Source organism: Cetorhinus maximus, chromosome 5 (genome assembly GCF_964194155.1).
Source record: "Cetorhinus maximus chromosome 5, sCetMax3.hap1.1, whole genome shotgun sequence".
In the NCBI taxonomy this organism is placed as follows: domain Eukaryota; kingdom Metazoa; phylum Chordata; class Chondrichthyes; order Lamniformes; family Cetorhinidae; genus Cetorhinus; species Cetorhinus maximus.
In genome coordinates, this window is record NC_135883.1 from 121,624,552 (window position 1) to 121,645,361 (window position 20,810).

The 20,810-nt window shown below is 44.7% G+C and overlaps 1 protein-coding gene across 1 annotated transcript in view; it reads left to right on the plus strand.

Moving 5' to 3' along the window:
• The window catches only part of LOC144680891 (ras-related GTP-binding protein D-like), a 61,589-nt gene that overhangs the window by 21,769 nt on the left and 19,010 nt on the right, over nucleotides 1-20,810 (plus strand). Inside the window, exons 3-4 of the mRNA XM_078542412.1 lie at nucleotides 9,142-9,341; nucleotides 15,483-15,597. Coding sequence (XP_078398538.1) covers nucleotides 9,142-9,341; nucleotides 15,483-15,597 — 315 coding nt within the window. The remainder of the gene's footprint in view (nucleotides 1-9,141; nucleotides 9,342-15,482; nucleotides 15,598-20,810) is intronic.

The window sequence follows — 20,810 nt, forward strand, 5'->3', positions numbered from 1 at the left end:
CCTAGTTTTGGACTCCCACATAATTAAAAACATCTTTTCAACTTTTACCCTGTCAAACCTCTACATAATATTAAAGACCTCTATTTGTCATCTCTTTTCTAGAGAATGTCTATTCAATTTTTCCTGTTCGTCGTACCTTCCTCAGTTCTAGTTTCATCTTTCTAAACTTCTTTTACACTTTCTCCAGTGCTTCCATAACCTTTAGTAATGTTGGCTAAATCCGTGCATACTACTCTTAAGTGTGGTCTACATAAGTTTGACATAACTTCTTTGTTTTCGAATTCTATTCCTCTGGAAATGAACCTAGAAATAGAGCTCTGTTTGTATTTTTAATGGCTTTTTTTAAACCTGCATTGCTACATTATTTGTGTATCTGTCACTCGATCCCTTTATGTCTCTATCCAATTTAGACTCTCAATTAATTTCAGGCTTTCTGGGCTGAGGAGAAAACAATCAGCATTTCTTTTAAGCACTATTGTAAATCTATTAGAAAGTGTGCATGCGTGTGTGTATGGATAGATTTAACTTGATTACGATGCTTCCACAATCAAATAGTCTAACACTTGTATTTATTTATATAAGTCTTTAACATAGTAAAACATCTCAAAACGCTTCATTGCAGTGTTATCAAAAAAAATTGGCATGAGTCGCATAAGGAAATATTAGTACAAATGACCAAAAGCTTGGTCTAGGTGGTAGATTTTAAGGAGTGTCTTCAAGAAGGAGAGAGAGGTTTTGCGGCGTGGGAGTAGATGGGGAGGAAATCCAGAACTTGGGCTTTAGGCACCTGAAGGCACAGCTGCCAATAGGGAGGCACAAGAGGGCAGAATTGGAGGAGTGTTGAGATCTTGGAGGATTATAGAGTTCGAGGTTACAGAGATAGGGAGGAATTAAGTCATGGAGGGATTTGAAAACAAGCTTACACATGAAGGGTGGTCAGTAAGCTGAACATTGAAAAGCGCTGAGAATGTTGATCACTTGTGGAACAGTACCTGAATGAGTCAGTGGGTTCTGGAAGGATTGGGTGAAAGTTTGAAGGAAATGTAGGTCCGGAATGAAGGTCACTTTGCCCATTTTTGTTATGCCGACATTAAGTATTGGTGGAGAATTCTATTTTTGAACATCAACACATTTTGCATTCAAAGGAAATAAAATCAGCAGTTGCCCAAGTTACTTTTGGATAAGAAACTGTTCTCTTATGTTTAATTTAAATTAACCCCACAATTATTTAGTCCAAATATGTCCTTTGAAAACATTGGCCTGGATTTTCATCCTCGAGGTGGTAGCGGGAGTTGAGAAAAGTCTCGGCTTGGCCTGCCCGCCTCGAGTGCAGGCTGCAGTTGGGCCAGCTGACCTGGTAATAAGTTCAGAAGCAGCCATGGGCTGCTGGGCATGGAGGCTGGCTGTTTAAAAGGCCGTCACTCCTCACACCCCCTTTTAAAAGGTTCCCTCGCACAGACTATGGTTCACCATCCCTCTCATCTACCGTGAATCACGACTCATTGTAAAACTGGCCCAACTCCATGAAAATTGTGGGGGACTAGGACATGCCTATCCCCGCAATAGAGCCGACCAGGTTGGGAGTGCCGGATGCAGGCTTTTGACCCAAACCTGCCCGCACCCCTAAAAGGCGCTCTTGAAAATCAGAAATTCTGGGAATGGGGTTCGGAATCTCAGAATCTTCTTTATTTTGCAAAAATATACGTTATTCATAAAATATCTGAAAGAACATTACAAAACATTTCAAAATGGACATCACAAAAATTACAATAATATCCAAGTCGCACCCTGAGGTGCTTCAATACAATCAAGGATTACAGACATTTCAAAATGGTCATAACATTCAGTCAAACAGTGCAATGGTATTTAAGTTATCTACAAAGATCATGCTGCACTGTGAGGTGCTTCATTACAATTGTGATACTCACTATAATTCACTGCATACATTCAATGTGAGTCAAACAGCCCGAGGGGTCTATACAATTCCCAGATGCTCAGTGCACTATGGCTGAAAGGTCTTAGACAGCGACCTTTCCCCATTGCGCCTAAGTGGCGGCTGCTCCAAGCTTTAGTGTGTCCCTCAGCACGTAGCCCTGGACCTTGGAATGTGCCAGTCCGCAACACTTGGTCGGGACAACTCTTTGCACTGGAAGACCAACAAGTTTCGGGCAGACCAAAGGGTGTCTTTCACTGAGTTGATGATCCTCCAGTGGCAGTTGATGTTTGTTTCGGAGTGTGTCCCTAGGAACAGCCCATAGAACACAGAGTCATGTTTCACGGAACTGCTTGGGATGAACCACGACAAAAATCACTACATCTCTCTCCAGACCTTCTTTGCAAAGGCACACTCCAAAAAGAGGTGGACCATGGTTTCTTCCCCACCACAACCACATTGAGGACAAGGTGCAGAGGGGGTGAGACTCCTGGCGTGTAGGAAGGATCTGACAGGGAGGGCCTTTCTCACCACCAGCCAAGCTACGTCTTGGTGCTTGTTGGAAAGTTCTGGCGATGAGGCATTCTGCCAAATGACTTTGACCGTCTGCTCGGAGAACCAGCCGACAAGATCCACCATCTCCTTTTCCCACAGGGCTTCCAAGATGTTTCGTGCCGACCTCTGCACCTTTGTGGTCAAAGGTGTTTCTCTGCATAAATTTTTCCACGAGGGACAGGTAGTATGGCACGGTCCAACTACTTGGCGCGTTCCGCAGCAGCTTGGCCAGACCCATTCTTCGCAACACTGGGGACAGGTAGAACCTCAGCACGTAGTGACACTTGGTGTTTGCGTACCGAGGGTCTACACAGCTTGATGCAGCCACGCACTCCTTCAGGATGAGGCTAACGTTGGGTACATTTTTTTCCCCCTTTAGAATACTGGAATCTGGTCCCGGCCATTATTTTTAAAGGGCTCCTGAGTCATCCCAACGCGGTGAAAATCCAGGGAGTGTCCAGCACTCCTCTCTTTCACCATTACCTTTCATTAATTGGCTCAATGTAAAGCATTGTACTCTGTGGCATTTCATTAAAGGGTATAAGGACATTCCCAGTAACTACAGGGCAGTCAGTTTTAGATCAATGGTGGGTAAGGTTTTAGAAACAATAATTAGGGAAAAAAATCAATGGGTACTTAGAGAGGTTTCAGTGAACTAAGGAGAGCCAGCACAGATTTGCGAAGGTCAGATCATGCTTGGCTAATCTAATTGAAGAAGTAGCAGAGAAGGTGGTTGAAGGGAATGCAATGAATGTTGGCTATATGGATTTCAAGAAAGCACTGCATAATAGGCTGGGTTAACAAATTTGAGGTGCATGGAATAGAAGCGTCAGCTTGGACAAGAAAGGGCTTAAAGACAGAAAACAGTGGGTCATGGTGAATGGTTGTTATTTTAGGCTGGAGGATGAATGACAGTAAGTTCCCCAAGTGTCAGCGCTGAGACTTCTGTTATTTTATTTATATATATATATATATATAGATAAATGACTTGGATATTGGAATAAATAAACTTTCATTTATGCAGAGAAGTGTGAGTTGATGCATTTTGGCAGAAAGAATAGGCAGAGGCAATATATAATTAATGGCACAGTTTTAAAGAGAGTACAGGGACAGAGAGACTTGAGGGTTCATATGTGTAGATCTTTGAAGGGGGCAGGGAATACTGAGAGGTTAGTTAACAAGGCAAATGGGATCTGTTGCTTCATAAGTGGAGGTATTGAATACAAAAGTACAGAAAGTTGTGCTGAACCTTTATGAAGCTCTGGTTAGGCTACAACTAGAGTATTGCATCCATGTCTTGTCACCACACTTTATTATGACAAATTTATGGCAGGTTATAATAGTTTTGGATAAGATAGACAAAGTAAAGCTGTCCCTATTACAACATTTCCAGTTCCTTGGCCCCAACCACCGCCTCTTCACCATGGACGTCCAATCCCTCTACACCTCCATCCCTCACCAGGATGGTCTTAGGGCTCTCCGCTTCTTCCTTGAACAGAGGCCCAAACAATCCAAATCCACCACCACTCTCCTCCGTCTGCCTGAACTTGTACTCTCACTGAACAATTTCTCCTTAAACTTCTCTCACTTCCTCTAAATAAAAGGTGTGGCTATGGGTACCTGCATGGGCCCCAGTTATGCCTGTTTCTTTATGGTGTATGTGGAACATTCCTTGTTCCAGTCCTACTCAGGCCCCCTCCCACAACTTTTTCTCCGGTACATCGATGACTGTTTAGGAGCTGCTTCATGCTCTCGTCTGGACCTGGAAAAATTTATTAATTTTGCTTCCAATTTCCACCCCTCCATCATTTTCACATGGTCCATCACTGACACTTCCCTTCCCTTCCCTTCCTTGACCTCTCAGCCTCAATTTCTGGTGATGGACTGTCCACCAATATTCGACTCCCAAAGCTACCTCGACTACAACTCCTCACACCCCGCTTTCTGTAAGGACTCCATCCCATTCTCTCAGTTCCTTCACCTCCATCGCATCTGTTCTGATGATGCCACTTTCCTAAACAGTGCTTCTGACATGTCTTCCTTAACCGAGGTTTCCCACCCACCGTGGTTAACAGGGCCCTCAACTATGTCCGACCCATCTCCCGCGCCTCTGCCCTCGCACCTTCCTCTCCCTCCCAGAATCATGGTAGGGTCCCCCTTGTCCTCACTTTTCACCCCACCAGCCTCCACATTCAAAGGATCATCCTCCGCCATTTCCGCCAACTCCAGCATGATGCCATCACCAAACAAACACATCTTCCCTTCACCCCCCCGTCGGCACTCCGTAGGGACCATTCCCTCCAGAACACCCTGGTCCACTCCTCCATCACCTCCTACACCTCAACCCCCTCCCACGGCACCTTCCCATGCAATCGCAGAAGGTGCAACACCTGTCCCTTTACTTCCCTCCCCCCTCCTCACCGTCTAAGGGCCCAAACACTCCTTTCAAGTGAAGCAGCATTTCACTTGGACTCCCTCAATTTGGTCTACTGCATTCGCTGCTCCCAATGCGGTCTCCTCTACATTGGAGAGACCAAACGCAGACTGAGCGATCACTTTGCAGAACACTTTCGGTCTGTCCGCAAGCATAACCCAGACCTCCCTGTCGCTTGCTATTTCAACACACCACCCTGCTCTCATGCCCACATGTCCGTCCTTGGCCTGCTGCAATGTTCCAGTGAAGCTCAACGTAAACTGGAAGAACAGCACCTCATCTTCCCATTAGGCACTTTACAGCCTTCCGGACTTAACACTGAGTTCAACAATTTCAGATCATAAACTCTCTCCTCCATCCTCACCGCTTTTTGATCCCCTTTTTTCAAATATTTATTTTTTAATTTTTATATATAATTTTTTTCTCCCACCTATTTCTATTATTATTTTAAAATTTTATTTCCATTCATTGTTGTATCCCCACCTTTTAGCCTAATTTGATCCTTGCTCCCACACCGTCCCCTCCCCCCACCACACCCCTACTAGGGCCATCTGTCACTGGCTCATCCTGCTTTCTACGCTTAATGTCACCATTAACACCTTCTTAATCAATATCACCACCATCAACACCCCTTCGACCTTTTGTTTATGACATCTTTTGCAATCTCTCCTTTGCCTCCACCTATCACTGGTCTTCTATCCAGCTTCATATGTCCCACCCCCCTTATACTTATATATTTCACCATACTTCTAATTTTCTTTAGTTCTAAAGAAGAGTCATATGGACTCGAAACGTTAACTCTTTCTCTCCACAGATGCTGTCAGGCCTGCTGAGTTTTTCCAGCAATTTTTGTTTTTGTTTCAGATTTCCAGCATCCGCAGTATTTTGCTTTTATCTTAAGCTGTTCCTATTAGCTGATGATACAAGGAATAGGGACCACACATTAAAGGTTTTGGGCAAGAGAAGAGATGTTGGGGGGGGTGGTGGTGAAAAAGTAAAACAAAAAGTGAGTGTTAATGACCTGGAACTCATTGCCCTCAAGGGTGGTGGAAGCAGAGACGATCAAATGACTTCAAAGGAAATTGGATAGGCGCATGAAGGAAATAAACATGCAGGACTATAGGGATAGGGCAAGGGAATGAAACCGACTGGATTACTCTGCAGAAAGCCGACATGAAATCACTGGTCAAATGGCCTCCTTTATGTGCCATAGTGACACTATGACTTCTGACATATTAAAATAATGTATCATCTGGCATAGGAAACATCTAAGCACTGGACGCTGCTCAGTGAAGGGAACAAGCTGAGCCCTAATGTCAGAGGACTGAGTTATGAGGAAAGGTTAGAAATAATGGATCCCCTCATCTTTGAAAGGAGGAAAATCAGAGAGGACCTTATAGAGGTATGTAAAATTAAGTGGAACTGGGAATATTGAGCACTATTCCAGGTTAAACCATAGCTGTGAAAGAAAGAATAAAAGGCAAGTTCAAGCCTGATATCGGGATGCAATTCTCTCTTTCAAGAATGGTTATTTGGAATAGTTACCCTCCCCTGCAGAAAAATATTTTCTTCCCAGTAACATCTGTTTTTAAAAAAATGTCCAAACCTATTTCAGCAAAACAAAATATTTTTGATACAACCTCCATTGCAATTCCTCACCCATCACACTGCACAAATTTAAGATAAATGTTATTACATAATTAAGACATACATTTGATTAAAGATCACAAACTTACCAAGAAACCATCCATTCGCTCCAACTCAGCTCTCCTCGCAGACAGAACTACACTTGCCCACATTGCACTTTTCCAGGGACAAGGCCTCTGGTCTGCCACAAAAATGCATACAGAATCACCAAAGGAATGCACGTGTGATAACTCTGTTTATGCCTCTATCCTTTTCCCTATGAAAGTATTCAGATTGTCACAATTTCCTCTTTAGCTTGAACTTTTGTTGATTCTTTTTTTCCTGTACTCATTGATGTTTGTGATGATCTTTGTCAAGAGTGAAACACTTTTCTGTATTGGTAAGGGATCAGACTGAAGACCTTCATGGTCTGAATGGGCCAGTTGTTCTTAGCTATCAGGGAAGCAAATGTGACTCTTCTAAGAGAAGTACAGAAGAGCGGGCTCACTTGATCTCTATCAGTACATAATGTTATTATTGTGCTCCTGTAGATTTTTTTAATGAAATGTAAAAAAATCTTTTTAAAAGTTCTAATAAAATTATAGGAAGGAACCAGATTGACAAAATGCTGTTTCTAGTTTGCAAATGCATGCGTGTGGACATTTGGCTAAAATAGGATTAAGAACTGGAGATGATTATCTCCAGCCCATCAGCAAACAACATGCCAGCACTAACTTCTTAGACTTGTACATGATTCACACGATTAATGGCCCGTTAGGTGAGATATTGGAGAAAAGGTGGTGCCTGTGAAGCCATTCCCCAGCAAGGACTCGATGAGAGAGAATAGGAGGAGATCATGGCAGAAACTTGGTGGGAAAAGAAAGAAGAAAGGAAATAGCATTGTTAGAAAGAATAATGGCTAAGCATTCCTTTGAGGAACTAAAATGTTTGAACATTTTTGTTCAGTATCAGCAATGATGGGTGAGAAAACTAAATTAGAGGAACTATTGGCCATGTGTAGCAGAGATTAGTGTTATCAGTTTTTTCAGAGATCTTCAATTTCATTGTTTCAACTGTTAATTCACCCCTCCCCCACCTCATATTGCCAATTAAGCTCATTACCTGCTCCATTTGTTACGATCCCAGCTGATGTTACCGCTAGACAAACCTGATCCCAGGGTGCAACCCAGCTTGATAGATCCTAACTTTTAATTTGTTTGTTAGATACGTAGAGAGTGGCTACTGAACAGAGTCACTGGATTCAGCTAATGAACTTTTAACAAAAGAATAAGACATTTATTCAACAAGAAACTATGAACTGTATTACAATACTCCTTCACCCACAACCAAACCTTTACAGATATATACAGATTTGTAAGGATAACACAGGTTACAAAAGCTATCTTATACTCTAATGTTCACAGTAAGTACACAGTCCATGTAAACCAGTAGGGACCCTGTGGTCAGACACACCACACTCTGAAACCAAGTGACAGATGCCACCTCAACCAGATGCAATGAATCTCTCATCAACTCCCCCCAGGTGCTTGTCATACCGTGAGCCAACCAGTCTCACTGCACTCTGTCTTTCACACAAGGGTTTCCAATCTTCACTCTCCAAGAACTTGCCTTGGAATCTTCTCCCAAATCGACGCTTTCTCTCAGACACCTTCCTCAAAGGATCACCTCCAGGGTTTCGAACTCTCCTTCCGATGTTCCTCTCCCCCAAGGTCCCCTCATGTGTTCAAGTTTTCCTTCATGCACTCTCTCTCTCAGTGACTCAGCTGACAACAGTATACCACAGCTTCACATGCCCATAGCAAAGAGTTACAGACCTTCAGTTGTCTCTTTGGACTTCCTGGCTTCTCACAAGCCTTTATCTCTTTAAGCTTGAAGCCTTTCTCTGCTCCTCACTCTTAACAGGACCTTTTCCAGGCTCCTGTCCTTCCTTTGACTAGAAGGTCCTCTTGGGACTTTCTCCTGTTCTACTCCCCTGGATTTTGGGGACTTTCTTCTTTAGCTTGGGACTTGCTATCTGTCTCTTTTGCTCCAGTTTCTCTTTGGCAGCTATTTCAACCAACTTTAGCTTGGGACTGACTATCTGCCCCTTCTAGGTTGCTTCTGCTTGGCAGCTGTCTTCAAAACTGAACTCAAAAACTGCTGTTTCTTTAGTTTTTCTGGGTGTTTGTGTGGGTGGGGCCTGCCTCTCTGGACCCCTGTTGCTAGGCAACAGCACAGTTTTTTCTACTCTTGTGTTTGCTTTAACTTCTCTTAAGTCATAAAACTTTAGAAATGCAGGCACCTTTTAAAGTGAAACTAAAACTCAACTTGACCTTTTCTTAACACACAAATACAGAAATACAAATCAAACTTAAACTTTAAAGCTAAAACTCATTCCCAACACCCACAAGTGCAAATATAACTTACTTAAACTGTCTCTATTTCCTAACACAGTTAAAAACATTTAAAAACATGGTAGATTAAGGAAAAGGATCTAGGTAGCTGCAGCTGAAGGAAAAAAAGGACCCAGAATCTAAACTTGCATTTATCCCTGAGAACATATTTTGATTTTTTTTTGTTTAATAAAACCTAGGATGATTACATGGAGGCTTTGGCCAGACTGCATCTCACGGTGTCCAGGGCATACAAGGTAAACAAAGAGATCAATTTTGAAGTTTTCATCCATAAAGTAGATGGTTTATCTGATGATCACAAGATAGAAACGCAAAGAGATATCTACCAACGAGCAAATGATGACCTTGCAGATGCTGGCTTGGAAAAACTTCACCTCAGGTGAGAATCTCAAGTAAATATATTTTTTGCTTTTGAATACTGAATGTCCTCCATAGCTATGATATAATGCATGTGTAACTCTATATGCATTTTAGGCAAAAGAAGCAAATTAATCTAGTACTCGGCCAATATTTATCCGTCAATCAATGTTGCAAAAACAGATTATCTGGTCATTTTCACATTGATATTTGTGGGTGTTTGCTACACAAATTGCTGCTTCATTTCCTACATTGCAACAATGACTACACTTCAAAAGTACTTAATTGGCTGTGAAGTACATTGGCTTCCAGCATAGCTAAACACTGGCATCCACCCAACAATGTGGAAAATTGCCCAGATATGTCCTGTCCACAAAAAGCAGGACAAGTCCATTATGGCCAATACCACCCCATCAATCTACACTCAACCATCAGCAAAGTGTTGGAAGGTGTTGTCATCAATGCTATAAAGTGGCAGTTCCACAGCAACAACCTGCTCACTGATACTCAGTTTGAGTTCTTCCAGGACCATTTGTCCCCTTACCTTATTACAGTTTGGTCCAGCTGGTGTAGAGAGCCAAAAGGAAGAAGGGGCTAAGAAGGGACCAAGCCACTTCCCACACAAGTAGCAAGAGGCGTCTCCCATCCGACACGGATGACAAGGGCAGCTGCTCTTCGGACGAAGAAGGGAAAGGGCGGCATCTACAGAAGAAGCGGCAAAGCTCTAGGGAGTTGGGAGGATGAGACACCCGAGCTCCAGAACATTGGAGACAATGAGGAGACCAGCGCACCCCATCTTTGCCTACAACCCGATGAGGCCAGTGCACCCCAGCCCCAGGAATCTAGGAGCAGTGAAGTGCTCAGCGCACCCCAGCTCCGGGAAGCCGGGAACAGCAACGCCCCAGAGGGGGAGAGGATTGGAGAGACTTCTCCAACAGAGGACATTTCAAATCCTGTACTCTGCATGAACCCCCAGATGCCACCTGAGCATAACACTGCCAATGGGGATGTTCAGGACAGTTTCCTCAGCCCATCCAAAGTGAGGCAATTTGTGAACACCATGGGTATGCAGGAGCAGACCAAAGGTCTGGGACTCTCAGAGACAACAGGTTTGGTAAGAGACTAAATGCTTTAAAATGGGTATAAAGATTGTATCCCTAAATGTGCGTAGCATTAAATCTACCACACGATGTGTTGTGACCTTGGACTACCTTGCCAAGGTCAAAACTGACCTGTTGTTTCTGCAGGAGTGTGCGATACCGCACCTCAGCTCCTACAGGCAATGGTCAGGATTGTGGTCCCATGGGCCATCGATCTGGTCGGGAGGAAACGACTCTCGTTCCTCCAGCCTGGGTATTCCGCTGCGGGGAGGCAACTTCACTGTCTCCGAAGTTAAGGAGGTGGTGGGCGGGCGCCTCCTCGTAGCAGACGTAATGTACAAGAATGCTCCACTCCGGTTAATTAACGTGTACGCCCCGGCACAAAAGGGCGAGCGGCTGGCGATCTTTCAGCAGCTCTCACTGCTGCTGGCGACTTCCAGGCCGGTCATTCTGGGCGGTGACTTCAACTGCATCATCGATGAGGCTGGACGATCCGGCAGGGCCGACAGCAGATTGGACGCTACGTACAGATCCCTGATGGAAACAGTTAAGGATGCTAAGCTACACGACGTCTTCAGCAACCCTGCAGATGGAGCGCAGTGTAGATACACCTGGCCGCGGCCAGACAGGTCCATCTGTTCCAGGACAGACTTCCTGTTTGTGTCCCTTGCGTTCGCAATCAGATCCACCAACGTCAAGCTGGTGTTCTTCTCTGACCACTGCCTCCTACTGGCTGACTGTCACTTAGAGGAAGACCAGAGGGTGGGCAGGGGGGCATGGAAGCTAAACGTGCAACTGCTGACCCCAGAGAATGTTGAGGAGCTCAAGAGGGATTACAAAGGTTGGAGAACCGTGAAACCCCTCTTTGAGTCCCTGACACACTGGTGAGAAGCGATCAAGGGAAACATCAAGAGGTTTTTCATCATCAAAGGCGCCCAGAAAGCTAGAAAGGAACAGAGGGAAATGTCCCGATTCCAGAAAAACATGCAGAATCTGCTCCGGCTGCAGTCGATGGGGGTCGATATCAAGGAGGAACTCCAAGAGGTGAAGAGCCAGCAAGCCTCGCTCTTTGCCTCGGAGGCCTCCAAGATCATCTTCTGTTTCAGAGTCCTCTCCGTGGAGCAGGCTGAGATGTGCTCACGTTTCTTCTTCCAAAAGGTACACAGAGAGAGCTCTGTGATCAGCAGCCTGAAGGAAGAAGATGGCTCAGTAAAGTTATCGCAGTCCGACATTTTGAGGATCAGCAAATCCTTTTATGCCGGATTGTATGACGTGAAGCCCACAGACTGCACAGCCCACAGGCTCCCAGTCCTTCCTGTCCTCTATGACGGAGGTCTTAGACGACATTACATGGGAGAGCCTGGACAAACCGCTAACTCCTGACAAACTGACTAAGTCCTTCGAGAAGAGTAAAACTCCCGGAAGCGACGGCTTGCCGGCGGAGTTTTATTCGGCTCTGTGGGACTGGATCGGCCCAGACCTGCTAGAAGTGTACGAGAGTATGCTCCTGGCCGGCAGTATGTCAGAATCCATGAGGAAAGGCATCATCACCCTCATCTACAAGCACAAGGGGGAAAGGGAGGAAATTAGAAATTGGCGACCCATTTCACTGTTGAATGTGGACTACAAGATTCTGTCCAAGGTCATCGTCAATCAGGTCAAGTCCGCTCTCGAATTGGTGATCCACCCTGACCAGACCTGCACTGTGCCAGGCAGGAAGATCTCTGACAGCCTCGCGCTGCTCAGGGATACGATTGCCTATGTACAGGACAGGGGTGTGGATACCTGCCTCATCAGCCTGGATCAGGAGAAGGCCTTTGACAGAATATCGCACACCTACATGGTGGATGTGCTCTCCAAAATGGGGTTTGGGGAGGGAATTTGCAATTGGATCCAACTGCTCTACACTAACATCAGTTGCGCAGTCTCAATCAATGGGTGGGAATCAGATAGCTTTCCTATTAAATCTGGAGTCAGGCAGGGCTGCCCTCTCTCCCCTGTCCTTTTTGTGAGTTGCATAGAACCCTTTGCTGAGTCCAGCAGGAAGGATCCGGGCATAAGAGGAGTGACAATCCCAGGCAGTGGAGGCACTCAGGTCAAAGTCTCCCTGTACATGGATGATGTCGCCGTCTTCTGCTCGGATCCGCTGTCGGTGCACAGACTGATTCACATCTGTGACCAGTTCGAACTGGCCTTGGGAGCCAAGGTAAATCGTGGGAACAGCGAGGCCATGTTCTTTGGGAACTGGGCTGACTGATCCTTTGTCCCCTTCACTGTCAGGGCTGACGGCCTGAAGGTGCTGGGGATATGTTTCGGAGGGACCGGGGCATGCATTAGAAACTGGAAGGAGCGAATGTCTATGGTGAAAAGAAAACTGGGCATGTGGGAGCGACGCTCCCTCTCCATTGCAGGTAAGAACCTGGTCATCAGGTGTGAGACACTCTCGCTGTTGCTGTACGTGGCGCAGGTCTGGCCCATTCCAGACTCCTGCGCGATGGCAATCACCTGAGCCATCTTTCACTTTATCTGGAGGTCGAAAATGGATCATATCCGCAGGGACGCAATGTACAAGCCTCTAGATAAAGGGGGAAAAAACGTGCCCAGCATCGCCCTCATACTGATGGCCACCTTTGTGTGCGGCTGCATCAAGCTGTGCGTAGACCCTTGGTACGCAAACACCAAGTGTCACTATGTGCTGAGGTTCTACCTGTCCCTGGTGTTGCAAAGGATGGGTCTGGCCACGCTGCCGCGGAACGCTCCAAGTAGTTGGACCGTGCCGTACCACCTGTCCCTGGTGGAAAAATTTATGCAGAGAAAGCTTTGACCACAAGTCCATCAGGCAGTGGTCGGCACGTAACGTCTTAGAGGCCCTGCGGGAAAAGGAGAGGGTGGATCCTGTGGGATGGCTCCCCGAGCAGACTGTCAAAGTCATTTGGCAGAATGCCTCATTGCCAGAACTTTCCAACAAGCACTAAGACGTAGCTTGGCTGGTGGTGAGAAAGGCCCTCCCCGTCAGATCCTTCCAACACGCCAGGAGTCTCACTCCCTCTGCACGTTGCCCTCGAGGTGGCTGTGGTGGGGACGAGACCGTTGTTCACTTCCTCGTGGATTGTGCCTTTGCAAAGCAGGTCTGGAGAGAGATGCAGTGGTTTCTGTCGAGGTTCATCCCGAGCAGTTCTGTGACACATGACTCTGTGCTCTACGGGCTGTTCCCAGCGACACACACCGAGACAAACATCAACTGCAGCTGGTGGATCATCAACTCGGTGAAAGACGTTCTTTGGTCTGCCCGAAACTTGTTGGTCTTCCAGCGCAAAGAGTTGTCCCCGACCGAGTGTTGCAGACTGGCACATTCCAAGGTCCAGGACTACGTGCTGAGGGACGCACTAAAGCTTGGGGCAGCCGCCGCAAAGGCGCAATGGGGAAAGGTCGCTGTCTAAGACCTTTCTGCCACAGTGCCCCGAGGGGCTGGGAACTGTTTAGAGCCCCTCGGGCTGTACAGCTCACAATGAATGTATGCATTGAATACTAATTGTATTATAATTGTATTGAAGCACCTCAGAGTGCAACATGATGTATGTTGATAACTCCAATACCATTGTCTGATTGTCTGCATTGACCATATTGGAATGATTGTAATATTCATTGATTGTATTGATGCACCTTGTGATCCATGTGTAAAAGTTGAATCTGATTGTACTTATGTGATGGTGATTTTGAAATGGTTTAGAATGTTCTTCCAGATATTTTATAAATAAAGTATATTTTTCAAAAAAAAAAGTTTGGTCCAAACATGCACTAAAGATCGGAACTCAAGAGGTGAGATGAGAGTGACAGCCCTTCACATCAAGGCAGCATTTAACTGAGTGTGGCATCAAGGAGCCCTAGCAAAACTGAAGTCAATGAGAATCAGGGGAAAATTCTCCATGGATTGGAGTCAAACTGTCATACAGGAAGATGGTTGTGGATGTTGAAGGTCAATCATCTCAGTCCCAGGACGTTGCTCAGTTCAGTGTTTGAGGACCAGCCATCCTCAGTTGCTTTATCAATTACCTTCCTTCCATCATTAGGTCAGAAGTAGGGATGTTCGCTGATGATTGCACAATGTTCAGCACCATTCACGACTTCAGATACTAAAGTAGTCCGTGCCCATATACAGCAAGACCTGGACAATATCCAGGCTTGGGCCGACAGGTGGCAAGTAAAATTTGCGCCACACAAGTGCCAGACAATGACCAGCTCCAACAAGAGAGAATCTAACCATCTGCCCTTGACATTCAATGGCATTACCATAACTGAATCCCTCACTATCAACATCCTGGGGTTACCATTAACCAGAAACTGAACTGGACCAGTCTTTTAAATACTGTGGCTACAGGAGCAGGTCAGAGGCTGGGAATTCTGAGGTGAGTAACTCACCTCCTGACTCTCCAGAGCCTGTCCACCATCTACAAGGCACAAGTCAGGAGTGTGATGAAATACTCTCCACTTGCCTGGATGATGGCAGCTCCAACAACACTCAAGAAGCTTGACACCATCCAGGACAAAGCAACCTGCTTGAGCATAACCCCATTCACGAACTTAAAAATTCACTGTCTCCACCATCAGTACACAGTGGCAGCAGTGTGTACAATATACAAGATGCACTGCAGCAACTCAACAGGGCTCCTTTGAAAACACCTTCCAAAGCTGTGCCCTCTATCATCTAGAAGGACAAGGGCAGCAGAAGCATGGAAACACCACCTCCTGCAAGTTCCCCTCCAAGCCACACACCATCCTGAATTGGAACTTATATCGCCGTTCCTTCACTGTCATTTGGTCAAAATCCTGGAACTCCCTTCCTAACTGTGGGTGTCTCTACACCACATGGACTGCGAGGTTCAAGAAGGTGGCTCGCTACCACCTTCTCAAGGGCAATTTAGGATGAGCATCAAAAACTGGCCTTGCCAGGAATGTCCACATACCATTAAATAATTGAAGAAAGAACTCAGCACTTCCTAATTTAGGGTTACTAAGAGATGACCAATTATTGTTCAATAAAAATAGCTTTTTTTTCCCTACAGTTTCTATTTGACAAGTATTTATGACCATTCAATATTTGAAGCATTTAGCAAAGTGGTGCAGAAACTGATTCCTCAACTTCCAACATTAGAGAATCTATTAAACATCTTCATCTCAGTAAGTTCTCTTTCTTAATTATTGCCGCTTACAATGTAAAAAAAAATTGTGTATTCTTAAAGGGACGCTCTCAGCTACACCTTATAAGTGTATCCTTTTGATCAGATTAATTGAAGAGAAAATGGTCTCTTGTGTATGATTTGAAATTAAAAATTACATCGTTGCAGGCTAGAAGGAGCTTGAGGCTAGAAGCTACAGATTTTGAGGTTATCCAATGAAACATGGGGCAGGATTTTCCCGTTGGTGAGCGGGGGTGGGGCCCGCTCGCCGACGCGTAAAATGACACGCAGTGACTGCGCCCCATTTAAATTTTCCGGTAGGCGGGGGCGCAGCAAAATCAGCTGCGCGCCCACCGACCTGTCAATGGCCAATTAAGGCCATTGACAGAGTCATTCAGCTCATTAATGGACCTGCCCGTCCGACCTTAAGGTTGGCAGTCAGGCCAGGAGCCCCGGCAGGAATTAGGAAAAGCATGAAACCTCATCCACGGGCGGGATGAGGTTTCATGTAGGTTTTAAAAAATTTTAATAAAGTTTTTGTTAAAATTATGGACATGTCCCAACTCATGTGATAGTATCACATGAGGGGACATGTCAGAAATTTTTTTTTTCTCTATTTTTAATTTCTGTCACAGATCAGCTGATTTCCCTGAGGCAGCACTTAGCCTCAGGGAGGTGAGTGCACTCTCGATTTTGGGACTCCCCCCGCCCGCACAGGGAGCACACAGCGCTTCCGTGCAGACGTCGCGCTGGGCGGGCCTTAATTGGCCTGCCCACGTAAAATAGCGCTGATCGGAAGCGCGCCTTTGTGCGCCCGCCATTCAACTTCACCCCCATTGGGGGAGCTAAATCCTGCCTCTGAAGCTTCTTTACTTAATCTCAGCTCCCACCATCCTACTGCCCCACTGAACACCTGAGAACAGACTTGCAGGGAGCCAATAACATACACAAAATCATTTTTGAATAATTCACTGCAGAAAGGTGGAACCATTTCATTTGGTCATCCTTCTGGTGTTGAGTTTTAGATAAATAATTACCTGTTTTAAAGAAAGGAGAATTAGAAGTATTTGGTAGACAATCCTGGGATATTGCTTATGGGTAGTCTGGAGCCTGAAACACATCTGTAGTGCTTAGCTAACCAGATCATTCCCATTTATGGCCACTATTTTACATACTTCTTATGGTGAGTGATCTAAATAGATCAAGAATTCAATCAATTTATTTGCTATTTGGCAAGGAAATATGCAGATTGTAAAGTTCTTGCAGATTGTTTATTCCCCTCTTGTTTGACACCTTGAAATGTGTTGTCTGGCCTTCATTAAAGATGGGTATGAGTTTTAAGAGTTTGTACTAGGACATTTATTCCTATAAATTATATTTGTCTAATGTTTTCATCCACAGAAATACTGATAAATTATATGCTGCAACTCAAGTATATGCTGTCTCAACTACACTATTAAGGCTCTTAATTATAGCCCTTTTTCAATTAAGTCTGCTGGACCATTCTTTTTTGTGGTGCATTCCATGCTGTGTTATGGTATGTTTAATGTAGGCCCATCACCTTATAAGGAATACTTGGCTCCTAGGATGTATATTTTAATGAATAACTACTGAAGAAGATATTGTAGATCCAGGGCTCGCTTGTCATGGAAAAAAAATGGAAGATTTCAGGACAGAACAAATCTTATCAGGTAATATATTCAGTTTATCTTGGTAAGACCATCAAACTAATGCTGCTTTAGATTACCCATATCAGCACAAATTTGTGGAGGGATACAAACATCTAGGGTTGGATATCACTACCAAGGCGGGTAGCTCAAGTCAGGAAATTTCCAGACAAAGTTGTAGCCAAGTTTCTGTGAAGAAAAATCCTGGCAGATCAAACAAATTTGCCCTTCTCACTCACTGCCTGAGTTGACTAGGGAGAATTTTTTTATCTTCTTGCTGGAGGCTGGTCCCTCTGGTGTCTTGTTGGTTTTCAGACTGACTTGGCTGTGGCTGGTTCTTGGAACAATAAGATTTGTTATTCGTTACTTAAAGTTGACAAGGCACCTGGACCGGACGAGATACATCCAAGGATATTGAAGAAAGTGAGAGTAGAAATTGCAGGGGCACTAGCCATAATTTTTCAGTTTTCCCTAGACTCAGGGGAGGTGCCAGAGGACTGGAGAATTACAAACATTATGCCTTTGTTCAAAAAGGGTTGTAAGGATAAGCCCAGCAATTACAGACCAGTCAGTTTAACTTCAGTGGTGGGCAAGATTCTAGAAACAATTATTCGGAATAGGATTAGTTGTCACATGGAAAAATATGGGTTGATAAGGAAGAGTCAGCATGGATTTCTAAAGGGGAAATTGTGTTTAACTAACTTGCTGGAGTTTTTTGAAGAGGTAACAGAAGAGATCGATGAGGGTAATGCTGTTGATGTGGTGTACATGGACTTTCAAAAGGTATTTGATACAGTGCCACACAACAAGAAGCGAGAAAAGTTATAGCTCATGGAATAAAAGAGATTGTGGCAACATGGATACAAAATTGGCCGAAAAGTAGGAATCAGAGAGTAATGGTCAATGGATATTATTTGGGCTGGAGGGAGGTTTGTAGTGGAGTTCCCCAGGGATTGGTATTGGGACCCTTGCTTTTCCTGATATATTTTAATGATCTAGATCTTGGTGTGCAGGGGACCATTTCACAGTTTACGAAGCTTGGGAGTGTTGTAAACTGCGAGGAGGACAGTGTAGAACTTCAAAAGGACATAGACAAGCTGGTGGAGTGGGCAGATAGGTGGCAGATGAAGCTCAATGTGGAGAAGCGTGAGATGTTGAATTTTGGTAGGAAGAACATGGACAGACAATATAAAATAAGGGGTGAAATTTTGAAGGGGGTGCAGGAGCAGAAAGACCTGGGTTTATGTGTGCATAGATCATTGAAAGTGGCAGGACAGGTGGAGGGAGCAGTTAATAAAGCACATAGTATCCTGGGCTTTATGATTAGGGGCATAGAGTACAAGAGTAAGGAGGTTATGCAATTTATATACGACACTTGTTAGACCTCAGCTGGAGTATTGTGTACAGTTCTGGGTGCCACATTAAAGAAAGGATGTGAACACATTGGAGAGAGTGCAGAAGAGGTTTACAAGAGTAGTTCCAGGGGTGAGAAACTTCAGATACGCCTGTTCTTCTTGGAGAGAAGAAGGCTAAGAGTAGATTTGATATAGATGGTTCGGGTCTGGAATGCACTGCATGGAAGTGTGGTGGAGGCAGGCTTAATCAAGGCTTTCAAGAGGTCATTAGGTGATCATTTGAATCGAAACAATGTGCAGGGGTATGGGGAAAAGGCAGGGCAATAGCACTAGGTCATAATGCTGATTTGGAGAGTTGGTGCAGACACGATGGGCCGAATGGCCTCCTTCTGTGCTGTTAAAATGTTGTGATTCTGTGATTATCAGAATCATTTTTGATCATGTGACCACATGATCAATTCTTCTATTGTCCACGCAAATGATTCAAAGTTTGAAGCCTTTGCTACACAATAGGGCATGAATCGTAGCAGTTCACACCTGCTTGTGATAAATGGGTTCCCTCATACTTCTCCTTGTTAGGTTTTGAGCTCCTAGACACTGAGCCTGGGGGTGGGGGTGTTATTCAATTTTGAGTTCCTGTATATATGCAGACAATGGGTATATAAATTCCACAAATGGTCTCGCATTTTGAGTGTCTTTTCAAGGGAAGGTCTTCCCAAGGGAAGGTCTTCCACCGACAGACATTTACATTTTAATGACTTTCCAGAAGCATGTTTAGACATGAGTTAACCTTTGTTGGTCTAGAAATCACATAAGGTCACCTGGCCTTCAGTGGCCATCTTTGTAGGACATTGTCCACTTTCTAAAGAAAATTCAATTTTAATGAGTCTACGTGGAATGAAGTTCATATCTTGAAAGTTAGCAATATGACACGTCTTTACTGGACATGACATCCCTTTTAGTGTTGCACCATTTTAGTTCATAAAGCCATGAACTGGACCAGCTATATAAATACTGTGGCTACAAGAGCAGGTCAGAGGCTGGGAATCCTGTGGCAAGCAACTCACCTCCATCTCCCCAAAGCCTGTCCACCATCTACAAGGTGCAGGTCATGAATGTGATGGAATAATCTCCACTTGCCTGGATGAGTGCATTTCCAACAATACTCAAGAAGCTTGACACCATCAAGGACAAAGTAGCCCGCTTGATTGGCACCCCATCCACCATCTTTAAAATGCACGCCCTCCACCACCACACACAGTAACAGCAGTGTGTACCATCTACAAGATGCACTGCAGGAACTCACCAAGGCTTCTTTGACAGCACATCCCAAAACCCAGACCTCTATCACCTAGAAGGGCAAGGGCAGCAGACGCATGGAAATGCCACCACCTGCAAATTCCCCTCCAAGCCACACACCATCCTGACTTGGAACTTATATCACCGTTCCTTCACTATCGCTGGGTCAAAATCCTGGAACTCCCTCCCTAACAGCGTTGTGGATGTATCTATACCACATGGATTACACCAGTTCTCGAAGGCAGCTCACCACCACCTTCTCAAGGACAGTTTAGGGATGGGCAATAAATGCTGGCCCAGCCAGCAACACCCATACTCTGAAAGAATAAATAAAAAAATAGATTGACAAAGTACAAGACTGGGCTATTTTCAGTTGAAAATGTTAAGTAAAGACTAACTGCACACAAAATATAAAAAATAACTACAAGTGTTAGCAATCTGAAATAAAAACAGAAAATACAAGAAGTAACAGTTTAGTCAGCATCAGTAAGGGTGGATGTTATTGCATTTAAAGTGGCATAATTTAAGAGTGTAAAGGAAGTTGATGAGTATAAAGGAAGTTGATGTCATGCAATACTGTGAAGCAATGGAATACAAAAACATCCACCTTGACTCCAACAACTTAATGCTTTTAGCACCACCATCAAAGATGTGGTAAAGAGACTAAAAATAGCAACAGATAGTCAGGTGATTAAGTTGCCAGAGTGCCTTGTTAATTTTGTGCTCTTATTGTGCACTCCTGGATGCACCAATTATGTACGTTTTAAAAAAAAGTACCTGGGATTGCACTAACATTTAAAACAGGCTTGTCCAACACATGGCCCACGGGCTGGATTGTGGCCCCCGAACCCATTCTACATTGGTCCCAGAGCCACTGTTCAAAATGCCTGTTA